Here is a 14,345-nt window from a genome sequence, read left to right as displayed (position 1 = left end):
TTTAGCGGTTTAGGGTCATTTTCTACTCCAATGGTTTTCCATCCTTAAGCATACGAACATAGAACTTTTCACATACGAAAATGATTGCAAGACATTGCATTTCAATTTAAGTCTTTTTTTCCATTGGTGACTTGACCTTCTTGTCCCTTTTATATGAGCGCTACCCCAAGCCCCACCTCCCTGGCATTGTATAGTAGCCTCTTCACAACATAGTATTTCAGGATTGGATACTATGTGATACACGTGATTGCTGTGTCATGATGAAGTAACCATCACGCAACTTTGTCCAGTAGTTGCCTAAAGTGTTTTCACGCATGTGAGAGGCTTGGAAGAAACTATCAGTTTGCATATCTTAATAATCTCTGAACTGATTTAATATCTGTAGGTTGGGCATCCACTGTATTGTTTTTATGTTTTCGGGGTCAGGTCTTAGAACTTGCGAGGTCAGCAAATGTCTTGTGTATGGTAGAGCAGTCAATCATCTTTTATTGAATTTTAGGTTTACTTCCTTGGCTCTCTGTAGCAGATAGATGAGATTGTGGTTGTGATCTACCACAGCTACTGCCATGTCGTCTCCATTTCTGTACACTAGAATGTCTTCAGCTATGATGCTGAGCCTGCAAAGATGTTAGTACATCTTATTGGCAGCGTCAATATTCATTTGCTGCAGGTTTGATTCTCAATGGCATTCTCAATCTCTGTATCTACCTGCTGGTGTCCAAAGTGTGGCCAGGTAGCTGTTTTCCTTATCCAGTAGCACTTGCCAATATCTGTCTTTGGCATCAAGTACTGAGTATATTTTTGCTAAATCAGGCAATACTTCAATTGTAGGCATGTGGTTGTGAGCCCTTTTTAGTGGCCAGTTTAAATTGCTTGTATCAATACAAATACACAGCTCGCCTGGCTTCTCGGTGACCATCATGCTGTTTATCCAACTTGTGGGCTCTGTGACTAACAATGATGCCTTCTTTTTCCATTTGCTTTACTACTCCCATTTTTTCTTCTTTATGCAATGGGTACTCTGCATTGGCTTAATTGTTTTATCTATTTCTAGGTATAACATTCCTTGAACAACTGGGATGTCTTCTGATAACCTCATGGTAAACTTTTAGCAGCTTTGTTGCAGGGATGCCACCGTACATTGTCTACTCTGGGTATGTATGGTTGCTTGTGTGTTTATTGGTTGAATTATTTTTCCCAAGTTTAGTGTCATTATGTTAATCAATTTGCTCGTTTTAGCTGAAAGTGGTAGCTGCTATGTTCTTTGTATTGCCTGAAATTTCAGCTTATATACTTTTCTTTGGTATTCTGCTTGTGATTTGCATTTCCTAGAGGTATTACGACCATGCAATCGTATAATACACCACAGAAGTTTGGAAGGAGTGGTTCAGACTAGTGCAATGCAAAGAACCAAGAATACACCAGTCAGTACTGTGACAGTTTGGAGGCAGTAACTCAAGTAGTTTACCCTTCCCAGAGCAGATACTCTCATTCAAGGCTAGCTTGAATGGAGTGACTTGAACATAGTAATTGCAGCAAACTGTTGCAGTGAAAACAAGCCCACAGAGCACACTCATACCTAGGAATTCCTCAGCCGGGCATCATTTTATCTTTTTGCGCTCTCACCCTGGAGAGTCCTTGCCTCCTGAACCAAGAAGCAGGGGGACAACCCTCCCTCAAATCAAGGGGAAAAAAGGAGAGAGAGAGAGAGGAGCACACCCTCAGGAGCAGGGGAGGTTGTACTACTTGCACTCCCCTCTTACTTTATCCCCTGGCTACATCTTCTAGTGGCTGCTGGTGAAGTGGCATTCTGACTCCAGAAAAGCTGGCTACTAGTTGTCCAGGCCAGAGAACAAGCAGGGTGTTGTAATGAAGTATATGAAGCAGCTGAGAGAGAGAGAGAGAGAGAGAGACTGATGGTTATGAATAATGGAGTAGATGAGAACACTACAAGTCCCATAAACGCCATGCTAAAATGGTGGTGTGATGGCTAAAGCTCCCTGAATATTGGCTTTGCTCTTGATTGGGCAAGTGAAGAAAGAGCCTCAGGTACACAGAAAGATATCTGAGGAAGATGACAAATCTGGAGAGTGTTGAGGTGGGGGGGGGGAACCTTTGCAGATTAAGCTCACCAGCCACGTTAGTGTGTTCTCTCTCTCTCTCTCTCTCTCTCTCACACACATATATACACACACAAATTTGGCTCTAACTTGGCCTCTCCCTCCCCCATTTTGGTGGCTCGGCTAGTCAACGAGCTCATTTTGTTAAGGAAAAGAGTCTCTGTGTTTTGCACTAATGTAGAGGTTAACAGCTTCTAAGTTTCCTTTAAAGTATTCTCTATAGTGCACCCAATGGCTAAATAAATGTGTTACAAAAGCAATTTTGCAAGCTTTGTCTATAGTGCTATTCTCTTTCCTTTTTACTTTAAGGAATATCTGTTATTTGCCTTACGTAGAGAAAAGCTGTACTTAAGATGCCTGACCCAGAACTTGACATTGGAGATCACCAAAACTAGGTGTAAAATGCTTTTGCGTTGGTGACTATCCTTCTATCCTCAACCATTTCAGCCCCATGGTCATCCAGACATGCAGGCTAGGACTCAAGATCTAACCCCAATAGGAGTCTTTATTTTGGGAAGGACTAATGTTGTTTGTATATAATTAGCAAACTTCACTCATGTACAGATGAAAGGTACTACTTCTAGGAGAATTCTTCACAACTGTGGAATGATGAATTTGCGAAGAATTAATGTTCTGCAAAGAAATTTCAGTTTTCCCTGCAGAATTGGTGCTTTAGAGCTTCTGGCCACCACTAGGGGCTGCTGGACACAGCCAGGCTGAGCTCTCCAGCTCACAAATACAGGACATTGCCCAGGGAGTAAGGGGGGTGGGGGAAAGAAAGCTGGAGGGTTCCCAGCACGTCCTGAAGGAAGGAGGTGGCATGCATGAAACTCCATACAAGCCTGGGACACAGCATCAGGCTGTTTCTTTCTCTGGATCCCTGGGCTCTGGGGGGTAGAGGGTGTGGGTGTCTGAGGCTGGAGGGACAGAATTTTCCCCCCAAGATGCACCCAGCTGGCATGTGTGACACACCCAGACTGAGTTGCCCAACAAAAGCATAACAGAGAAACAGGAACTGGGCTGCTGTAGGTGGTTTCTTTAACTCTCTGCTCCTCAGAGGAATCATTTTTGTTGTCTGTATTGTTAACAACATACTTGCTGACAGGTATTATGAAATAAATTACCAAAATAATTGAAACTGGTATGATTATTTTGTGTTATTTTGACAAAATATGCAGAATTTTAAAATACTGTGTGCAGAATATTTAATTGTTTGGCACAGTATTCCCCCAGGAGTAGTACTCTTAGTCGCTTTGTAGTTTGATATTGTGACTCACTGCCATAGTAACAAGCAACCAGTCAGATAAAGTGAAAGAAAATTGGTTTGGCTTTTGGCTGTTCAGGTGCTGCTATTTCATTTGGTACAGACGTCTAGAGCTCTTCCAGATGTTTGGCATGGCTGGACACTGAGAAATTAGAAGTAGCATTTTATTTCCATTGTACCAGGAGTGGCTATGTTAAAACTGACAAGAGAATGTTCAAGTCATTGTTAACTTATGGCCTGATTCTGTGTACACGGAAGTCAATGGCAAAAGGACCAGTGACTTCAGTGGAGCAGGACTCCTAATAGTTAGTTTCAAGTGGAAAGGTTGGTAGTGATTTACAAGGCATGGAAAGAATTTTACTGCACCTAGTCGCATATGAAAAGATGCTGTAAAAGGGAAGACAGACTAGAAACATTTGACAACATGCAAACCTTTATGTACAAGGGACTGCTGCAGAGAGGAACTGAACTGGTCTGTGTTGTCTTATTTTATTTAATGCTACGCTTATGTTTTTGTGTAACCATAACATTTTTTAGAATTATCACTGAATGTTTAACTTTAATCTATTTGATATGCTAGGGGTGCTCTAAATGGATTACGGACGCACATTACCATCTTTCTCAGTAGGAGAACAGCAGGTTAACGTATCCAAGAAAGAAACAAAAACAGTAGAAATACACAGCAGAAATTGTATTTATTCTAAGAGAGGAATTTTTTCCCCACATGTAGAAATACTGAATAAGTTGGATACTTTTAAAATAAAACAAATGTCTTTCTACTAAAAAAAAGTCTGATGAGCATTCTTGTAGAGTACCTACTCACAATGAACAAATAAGATCCCAAACCGTGCCAGAACAGAAGCTTTTAAGACCATATAAACAGACTAGATTGTCTGTTTTGATCTTCTGTTGCCACGCCAGAAGCCAGAAAGGACCATTCCACACTTGTAGACGTGTGCAAGTATGTGTGACAACTACATACTAATTTTATTCCTGCTGTCAGAAGCGGTCTGCGTTTCCTCATGGAAAGATAGGGAAGACAAGCCAAACAAGAGGTCGGCCTCTCAGCTTAAGATACTCAGCATTACCCTTTCAGATTTGGTGCTACTTGGCGTTGCTGCACATTTTGTAAGTAGAGACATACATGGTGGAGATATGAAGCCCCAAAGTATCATCTCTTTTCCCATATTCAGGCTTGGTTTTTTTTTCCAGCAACAGCTTGCTCAAGTCTATCATACTTAGAAAACCCTAATCCCATAGCCCCAAACAGACATATAAGACTGGGACACAATCTCTCTTGAATTTTCAGACACACTGCTCGGCCAATGTCTGCGTATAGAAGGTTCCTCGGGAGCTAAGGCGAAGCAGTCAAAGAGTCTCTCTTTCCTTTTAGTACTAAAGAGCAGAGGCTGTTCGCCTCTTCTCTTAGATCTGAAGAGGAGATAATAAGCAGCTTGGAACCATTTTGAGGAGATGGGAAGAAAGGTCTTCTAAGCGTAGGAGGATGGCTAAATGCCTCTTAAAAGTTTATTTTTAATTTTGCCCAGTGTCACCACACAATCTAGCACAGAATGCTAGAAGGATGGTACAATTACAGCAAAATCCACCCAGCACAATAAGTTCTTGCGAAGCCCCCATCCCTTTTATGTTATACTGATATAGTCCCTGCTCCAGAAATCTTAAACATTACAACTGAGATAGATGAATATGGCAGTTTTGGGAACTTGTGGAGACGTCTAGGTAAGGAGAGTGATCATCGATGCAGGAAAGTTTCAGAGAAAAATGAGATATATGAAAGGGGGGGCAAAGGGGTGGTCACAAACCGGGAAGAATTAATAGGGGAAGCAAAAGTGGATGGGAACCTGGGAGGCAGTGACCATGAGATGGTCGAGTTCAGGATTCTGTCACAAGCAAGAAAGGAGAGCAGCAGTATACGGACCCTGGTCTTCAGAAAAGCAGCATGCTCAGGCATGCAGGCGTGAAATCAGGAAGGCCAAATCACACTTGGAGTTGCAGCTAGCGGGAGATGTTACGAGTAACACAAAGGTTTTTTTTTCAGGTATGTTAGCAACAAGAAGACAGACAAGGAAAGTGTGGGCCCCTTACTGAATGAGGGAGGCAACCTAGTGACAGAGGATGTGGAAAAAGCTAATGTAATCAATGTTTTTTTTGCCTCTGTCTTCACGAACAAGGTCAGCTCGCAGACTGCTGCACTGGGCAGCACAAGGGGAGGAGGTGACCAGCCTTCTGTGGAGAAAGAAGTGGTTCGGGACTATTTAGAAAAGCTGGATGAGCACAAGTCCATGGGTCCGGATGTGCTGCATCCAAGGGTGCTAAAGGAGTTGGCGGATGTGGTTGCAGAGCCATTGGCCATTATCTTTGAAAACTCATGGCGAACAGGGGAGGTCCCGGATGACTGGAAAAAGGCTAATGTAGTGCCCATCTTTAAAAAAGGGAAGAAGGAGGATCTGGGAAACTACAGGCCAGTCAGTCTCACCTCAGTCCCTTGAAAAATCATGGAGCAGGTCCTCAAGGAATCAATTCTGAAGCATTTAGAGGAGAGGAAAGTGATCAGGAACAGTCGGCATGGATTCACCAAGGGCAAGTCATGCCCGACTAACCTAATTGCCTTCTAGGAAGAGATAACTGGGTCTGTGGATGAGGGGAAAGCAGTGGATGTGTTATTCCTTGACTTTAGCAAAGCTTTTGATACGGTCTCCCACAGTATTCTTGCCAGCAAGTTAAAGAAGTATGGGCTGGATGACTGGACTATAAGGTGGATAGAAAGCTGGCTAGATCGTCGGGCTCAACAGGTAGTGATCAATGGCTTCATGTCTAGTTGGCAGCTGGTTTCAAGCGGAGTGCCCCAAGGGTCGGTCCTGGGGACGGTTTTGTTCAATATCTTCATTAATGATCTGGAGGATGGCGTGGACTGCACTGTCAGCAAGTTTGCAGATGACTCTAAACTGGGAGGAGTGGTAGATATGCTGTAGGGTAGGGATAGGATACAGACAGATGTAGACAAATTAGAGGACTTGGCCAAAAGAAACCTGATGAGCTTCAACAAGGACAAGTGCAGAGTCCTGCACTTAGGACGGAAGAATCCCAGGCACTGCTACAGACTAGGGACTGAGTGGCTAGGCAGCGGTTCTGCAGAAAAAGACCTAGGGTTTACAGTGGACGAGAAGCTGGATACGAGTCAACAGTGTGCTCTTGTTGCCAAGAAGGCTAATGGCATTTTGGGCTGTATAAGTAGGGGCACTGCCAGCAGATCATTCCCCTCTACTCAACATTGGTGAGGCCTAATCTGGAGTACTGTGTCCAGTTTTGGGCCCCACACTACAAGAAGGATGTGGAAAAATTGGAAAGAGTCCAGCAGAGGGCAACAAAAATGATTAGGGGGTTGGGGCATATGATTTATGAGGGGAGGCTGAGGGAACTGGGATTGTTTAGTCTGCAGAAGAGAAGAATGAGGGGGGATTTGATAGCTGCTTTCAACTACCTGAAAGGGGGTTCCAAAGATGATGGATCTAGACTGTTCTCAGATGACAAAACAAGGAGTAATGGTCTCAAGTTGCAGTGGGGGAGGTTTAGGTTGGATATTAGGAAAAACTTTTTCACTAGGAGGGTGGTGAAGCACTCGAATAGGTTACCTAGGCAGGTGGTGGAATCTCCTTCCTTAGAGGTTTTTAAGGCCAGGCTTGACAAAGCCCTGGCTGTGATTATTTAGTTGGGGATTGGTCCTGCTTTGAGCAGGGGGTTGGACTAGATGACCTCCTGAGGTCCCTTCCAACCCTGATATTCTTTGATTCTATGATTCTAGAAAGAGCAGATCTATGACTAGCAAGAGGAGGAGCTGTGCTGGAAACAGTGAGTTGACTTGCCTTCTCTCTACAAGGACCCTACCCTGCTCCACTGGCTGCCATTCTAGACTTGCCCCACCTTTCACTGCTGGGTCCCACTTCTTCCCTCACATTTGTTGTTCTGGGGTTCTTAAGAGTTAATAGCATGGAAGTTAAAACTGCATGGGGGAAGAGGAGGAAGGACAGGAGTAAAACGCAACCCTCACATGCTGTGTTTTATAGGCTTTACTTTTAACCTATCAAATCTGATAATGGGATTATTTAAACCTCTCCTTTATAACAGATCCATATTATCTTCTAGTGACCACACATATGCAGCTAAAGCCACTAGAATCTACAACACAGGCTACTAAAGCCCTAGGCTGCAACAACTACAACTAGGCACCACACTGGGGCACAGCAATTAGGATGCAGTTGAGGACTTTCCTTCAGTATGGTGACAATCAAAGCCAATCGCATGTGTAATGTGCTGCACCCCATGCTGTCTGTGGCACTGCTTATTTCCGAGCACGCCGTGCTTTTGAACAAAATAATCTGTTGAAAAATATTAAATTAAAATGTGCAGCATCATTACTTATTCTTCAGTGGCTACACATTAATTGTAATGATTAAGAATACTGGCTAATCTAAACACACTGATGAAAAAACTAGTGCAATTACCATGTCTAAAGAATGCCTAATTTTTCAACGTTGAGTTTTTTGTTCGGCAATGACACAATACCTAGGTTCATTACGGATGCTTTTTCTCTACCATAGTTTTTGTCATTTGAACTGTAGGCAGCATTGCCCTATTTCAAGGCTCTGTATCTGCTGTTCAAAGGGATCTTCATTGCTTCTATTGTACATTAAAACCTTTGAGTGTGTTTTCCAACTTGAATGAGCAGAGACCAATATTTCTGTTTCTGAAATAAAGTCTCCAAAATACAATCACTTCTGTTTGTCCCAATGGTAAAACACAAGAAACACATAGAACACTATAGAACATACTTACTTGGTATGTAAATTGCACTTCACTTGTTGAGCTACCTTGTTTTCCATTTATATCAACTTCAATTTCACCTTGTGAGGGTACTGAGACGTTTCCAACTTGACACACAATCCTAATCAGAAATAATGCAAGTGTACCAGTAAGTTTATAATTTTCTCCATTTCATCTGTTGAAAAAAGTGGATCTTAATGCACACATAAGGCATCACTCTGACAGCATTAGAATCTGAAGTCTTTATTTAGCTACCATATGGAGCACAAGGAGAAGTGCAAGTTTCCTCACCATATCTCACTGCACCTCAACCTTGTCATGAAGAGACCATCCCCTAAGGGTGAGAGAGGATACTTCAGTCCTCTATCCATTAGGACCAAAGCTGTGGACCGCCAACGCTACACAGTGACTACTAAGCAGCTATTGAATGGCAGTGACTTTTGGTCACTATTGACAGATCAAACTCACACTAGTAATCAAGTAGCACACTGAAGAGCATTTTTTGGTGAGTTTCTCTTTTTTTTTGGCTCTTTCAGTCTTGGGATGATTGCTATTCTTCTTTAAACAATGTACTATTGTCTATTAAGAAAGAATTAAATATGAAAATCACTCTTCCCAGTATAATGTACTTAAATTACGACCTAAATAAAGGGTTGTCAAGTCCCATGGCAGATCACTCCAGAATTATCTGTCGGAGTCCTGGCACGTGGACAAAATTTTCCAAATTCTTGTAAACCTCGGCTTACGTATTGCTGCTGGAACCTGCACTCTGTTCCTCATAATTTTTACTGTGTTCTTGAAAGCTACGTCTTCTTGTCAGGCACAGACAGGAAATGTTACCTTCAGAAGAATTCGCAAAATGTGTCAACTACTAGAAGTTGACAGGGAGAAGTGGTCATTATAATATAAAATATGCAGTGGTGCTGTTAGTAGTGGCAGGATAACAGGGTTTTTTTTTAAATGGCTTTGTATTGGTGTATAATAGTGCCTTTAATCTGAGAATCAGTAAGCCATTTCCAGAGGTAGGTAAGTAGGAGTATCCCTCTATATTACACATGGGGAAACTGAGACAGAGAGACAAAAAGTGTTGTCGTCCAAGGTCACACATTAAGTCAATAGCTGAGCTAGAAAGAGAACCCAGGTCTCCTGATTCTCTCTTCTTCTCTACTAAATAGACAATATTGTCTCCTAAAACATCAAACATTTTACTAAAGAAAAAGTGAAGCAAAGGGAAAGATTGAAGATTTCTAAAGCATCCAAAAAAAGAAAAATGTAAAACACCAAAAAATGTGCAAAGCGAATGGAAAGTGGTACAAAAATAAAGTTACAGGCATGTGTTCTAAATTGCTTTTGGAATACCTTATTTTTTCAACCCTTAGACACACCTAGATTTAAATTACAGTATGCAAGTTGTATACATTCATTCCTTTTACCACAGTGACCGAGCTAAACAAAGTAGAAACATTGCTGAGATACAAGGATACAGTCACCTAAAATCTGGCTTCTCTCCATGTGTCTAAATCACAAAGCTTTAGAAAAGGCACAAAATCAAGGACATTGGGGGGAATTCTTTTATGGCTATACTGTGATTGTGATGCTTCTGCAAATACTTTGGGACGGGAAAGAAAGAGGTGCATCTGAGGATGATGTTGCATGTATGGATAAGTGTAAAAACAGCCACTGAGAAACTCGTGTGTACAGACATTTCTGTTCCGACCAAAAATTATTCTCAAGATTCTTGGGACATTGCCTGACATTCAGACTATGGGGGTGTGAATAGCAGTTGGAACTGTGGGGCAGTGTAGAAAAGGCCTGAAACTTCCAAATCCATCGACTGAGTTCTCAAAAACTAGCCACTACCTAAACATTTCAAAAGTTCCTGTTAAACAGATTAAAAAAATAGGAGTTACTGTAATACAGTTAAAATAACCCAAAAGAGAGTCAAGGTTCAACTGCATAGTTTTAAATATAAACAATTATCAGTCATCTCGGTTCAACTGTTTGCTTGCTTCTACTAATATCACCACCTATTCCTTACATAGCACTTTTCATGAGCTCATCTCAAAACTGATTTAATCTTGAAATTATCTATTTGATAAGACTTGGGCTAAATGGCTATGATGACTTTAATTTAAGCAACAAACAAATAGTTTTTAGACATATGTAGTAAATATTTAGGACAGCTTTTCAAACAAACAAACAAATCTATTACAAGCTTAAGAAAGCACTCAATGTGACAAATCTGTTTCTGTGTACAAGTGGTTATATAAACTGGGTGGCCAAAATTACTGACCCTCCGAGACGCATACGACAGTCTTCAGAAGTTCGAGAGCCGGGGCTCCCTACCAGGAGCTGGGGCTCGGGGCTTCAGTCCCACTCCCGTTGAAGCCTCAAGCTCTGGCAGGTGCACCCTGGAGGGCTGAAGCCCCGAGACTCCTCTCCCCACTGGACAGAAGACCTTACTCCACCACCCCACTGCAAGGCAGAGGTTCTGAGCTCCCCACCCCTCCAATCTGGTAGGCAGAGGATGGGGAAGAGTGGGGGGCTTGCAAGCCGCACTTTAATGGTAAAAGAGCCACATGGGGCTCTTGAGCCACAGTTTGGCTACCCGTTATGTAACGTGGTTTTGTATAAATCCTGAGAGATGTCAGAACTAACGATTTTAGATAACACTGTATTACTGCCTCTTGTATTAATACTTCCTGATGATTGCACGGAAATCTTTTCTCTAAAATCTCTCACAGAAAACATCAGCAAGTACCTGGTGGAAACAGAGTAGAACTCCTCTTTGAAAAGACATTCTGTGCCTGCCACGGTTATACTTTTGACATCTTCAGCTTTTATACCCAAATTAGATCCCATTATGGTCAAAAGGATTCCACCACTTAGTGGCCCAGTCTTTGGTTCAATCTGTGAGGGGAAAAAAGAAAGCAATTTGAAAATTGCAATGATGGTGCTGCTCTTACATATGGTTTAAATCTACATCACTTTGCAGTCTACACTTTTTGTGTTAAAAATACAGGGTTTTTTTTTGTTTACAGAGGCCTCATAAAAAAGGCTAAGAAGCCGCTTAAATTACATGCTTAGTTAGAAGTACAGAATCAACTGTAACCTGTTGTAGATTTCAAATCTCCAATAGCAATAACATTCTATGAGAGATACAAAGTGGATGAGGTAATATCTTTTACTGGACCAACTTCTGTTGGTAAAAGAGACAAGTTTTTGCACTTACATGGAACCTCACCCAACTTGTTTCTCTAATAACCTGGGACCAACACAACTATATCACTGCAAACATAGGATTCTATAACAGTTTATTACAACAAAGCCCCCAGCAGACTGTACCTATTATATACAAAATTCCTAGCTGGTGTTTGATCCTTTTTATAATTTTGTTGTGCTTATTTTTCAAAATATCACATTCTTTAAATGATGTATTGAGATTTATTAGGCTGAATTGCACCACTTGGGGAAGCATTTCTAGCTAATTCAAGAGCATTTGCATTTATCCTTCCTGTTTGCATGTGCACGTGTATTTGTTTTGTAATCATTTCTGCTTGGAGGACCGTATCAGATGCACAGTAGACTCTGGGACACAAAGAATGGTGCACAAAGGCCTATCACAGAAGCTTCTGCTAATCTGCTATCGGTCCCTACTATATCAGATGAGAGGAGGCAACATTATTGATCATATTTGTGATTGAAGATAAGGACCTAAAAGGGTCCCCATGGTAGAGGTGGATTTCCACAGCTCAGACAAGCATCTGAATTTGAAACTTATCTGAACCTTCCAACGTTTTGATAATTCACCTGTCTACCAGTTTCTGTGTAGTAGTTCCAGAAAGCCCTTTCAGCTTTTTAACCTTAGAGTACTGGAGCCTATTGTACAGCATTTCGGACAGCTGCCCTGGCAGGGGAAGGCATTTCATACTTCGTTGAAGTACCATCACTGAGAACAACTAGGACTATCAACTTTGAATGGCAACTACTAGCCCATCCTCATGCAACAATGGTCTTACTACATGGGGAGATGCATGGATTTTTTAATAAATAGCCTGAATTTAAGCTGACTCAGTGCCTTCCTTCTGATCCAGCAAATAAATAGGACCTCTGGTCCATGGAAGGGCCTAATCCTTAAAGAAAGGGTGAGAAAGACTTGGCCTACTGAGGTGCTGTATGACTGGGTCCTTGTTCTGAACTGAGGTTATGACGACCTTGTGACCACAAAAGAGATTCCTCTCGGAGGTTTGAGGGACTCACTTGACAGAGCCCATGTTGGAGACAGTTTTAGGGGCCAGGGGAATCTCTTAGCATGTGTGTAGATTCTTTTGCTGTTTTAATACGTTTTCATAGATTCATAGATTCTAGGACTGAAGGGACCTTGAGAGGTCATCGAGTCCAGTCCCCTGCCCTCATTTTCTCTGTAATACTGAGTAGGTCTCTTCTGTCTCAGTCTGTTTTTTTCTGGGAATAATACAGTGAAGGTGGGGAACTGTTCAGCATGGAAATACCCTGGTCACGAGGGAGAGACATGTGGGTCTCTACCCAAGAAAGTCAACAGCTAGGGAGCCAGAAGCCTCTCTGCAAGCACTGCCTCTGTGGCGCCCATTGGCTGGGAACGGGGAGCTGAGGCCAATGGGAGCTGCAGGGGCGGTGCTTGCAGAGAGGGGCAGTGCGTGGAGCCATGTGAAAGTGAGTGAGGGGAGGAAGAGCAAGTGACGGAGAGAGGGAGATATGGAGTGGGTGGAGCGGGGCTTTAGGGAAGGGGCAGGGTAGATCCTGGGTTGCTCTTAAATTCAAAAAGTGATCTTGGGTGTAAAAATGTTGGAGACCACTGGTCTAGGGTATGCTCTACAGCACGCTTGGTTAGCACAGAGCTCAGATAAGAATACATCCATAATGGTCAAGTAAACTCTGCTAACTCCCTGGTACCAACAACCATGTTTAAATACATACTGCTAGCATGGTTTCAAACACATTGTGATAGATCTCTCTTGTTGGCAAGCTTTGCAGACACACCGTGCCAATACCATCTCGTGGCAGCTAATTTAGAAGCTTATTTAAATGTTTTGAGAAAGCCTTCTTTCAGCATGCAACGTTTTCAGAGACATCTTCATGAAAAGACAATACACTGGTAGGCAGAAAAACAATCATCTTACCCGAGTAATGACTGGATGAGGGCATGTGTTTGTAGAAGTTTTACACAGATTCTTATAAATGCATTTGTGTGGCTTGCCCTCTTCTTCACACCAGACGCATTCGTAGCCAGGGTCAGCCGCAAGACACAAGCTGCAGTCACTTCGGCCATAAGAGCAGTTGTATAAAGTCACTAAAATGACAATTATAAAAAAATGTACAAGTGTAGTGTCAAGTCAATTATTGTTTCAGATATGCTCTCTTAACAAGAAGATGGGAAAAAAAACCTGTAATGTCATGGCCAGAGTCTTCCAATTTAATAGGCCAATCCTGCCCAAAGCACAGTGTATTTAGCTATATAAAAAGGTACCGTATTGTTCTGAGTATAGGCCGCTCCTGATTATAAGCCGCACCCTTAAAGTTTGGTGCTATTTTTAAAAAAATAATTTTTTAACTTTTTTTAACAAAGAAAATACACACATTAGTAGAACAGTAAAACAGTATTTTATTTAATGAATAGGAAGACATGTACCAGTATTTTTAACACTTTTAACACGTTTGGTAGTCCTGCTTTTGACGGCATATGTTATATACTCAGAAATATTGAAAACTATTTTGTAGTTATACTGTAAATAAAGAAGGGAAAAGGAATGGACAACAAGGAGACTGATGGGAACAGTTCTCACCCTCTCCCCTGCACAACAATCAACAACATTAGCAAATGTTCTTAGGGTTAGGAATCATGGCCCCCCCCGAACTCCTGCCCCATCCAACCCCCCGCGTTCCTTGACACCTCCCCCCACCCCAGGGACCCCTGCCCCATCCAACCACCCCTTCTCTCTGTCCCCTGACAGCCCCTGGAACCCTTGCCCCTGACTGCCTCCCACCGCCCCATCCATCCCCTGATCCTTTCTAACTGCCCCACCAGGACCCTTGCCCCTATTCAATCTCCCTGTTCCCTGCCCTCTGACCCCCCCAACTCC

General features: G+C 42.3%; 1 protein-coding gene across 9 annotated transcripts in view; it reads right to left on the bottom strand.

Annotated features, from left to right (window-relative positions):
• PLXNB2 (plexin B2) overlaps positions 1-14,345 on the bottom strand; it is a 334,226-nt gene that overhangs the window by 45,007 nt on the left and 274,874 nt on the right. For all 9 annotated transcript variants that reach the window (XM_039511911.1, XM_039511906.1, XM_039511917.1 and 6 more), the window contains 3 exons: positions 13,386-13,555; positions 10,988-11,136; positions 8,239-8,347 (listed from right to left, as the gene is read on the bottom strand). In XM_039511911.1, the coding sequence (XP_039367845.1) occupies positions 8,239-8,347; positions 10,988-11,136; positions 13,386-13,555 (428 nt within the window). The remainder of the gene's footprint in view (positions 1-8,238; positions 8,348-10,987; positions 11,137-13,385; positions 13,556-14,345) is intronic.

Source organism: Mauremys reevesii, linkage group 1, assembly GCF_016161935.1.
Source record: "Mauremys reevesii isolate NIE-2019 linkage group 1, ASM1616193v1, whole genome shotgun sequence".
Lineage (NCBI taxonomy): Eukaryota > Metazoa > Chordata > Testudines > Geoemydidae > Mauremys > Mauremys reevesii.
This window is presented reverse-complemented; position numbering and strand designations above follow the sequence as displayed.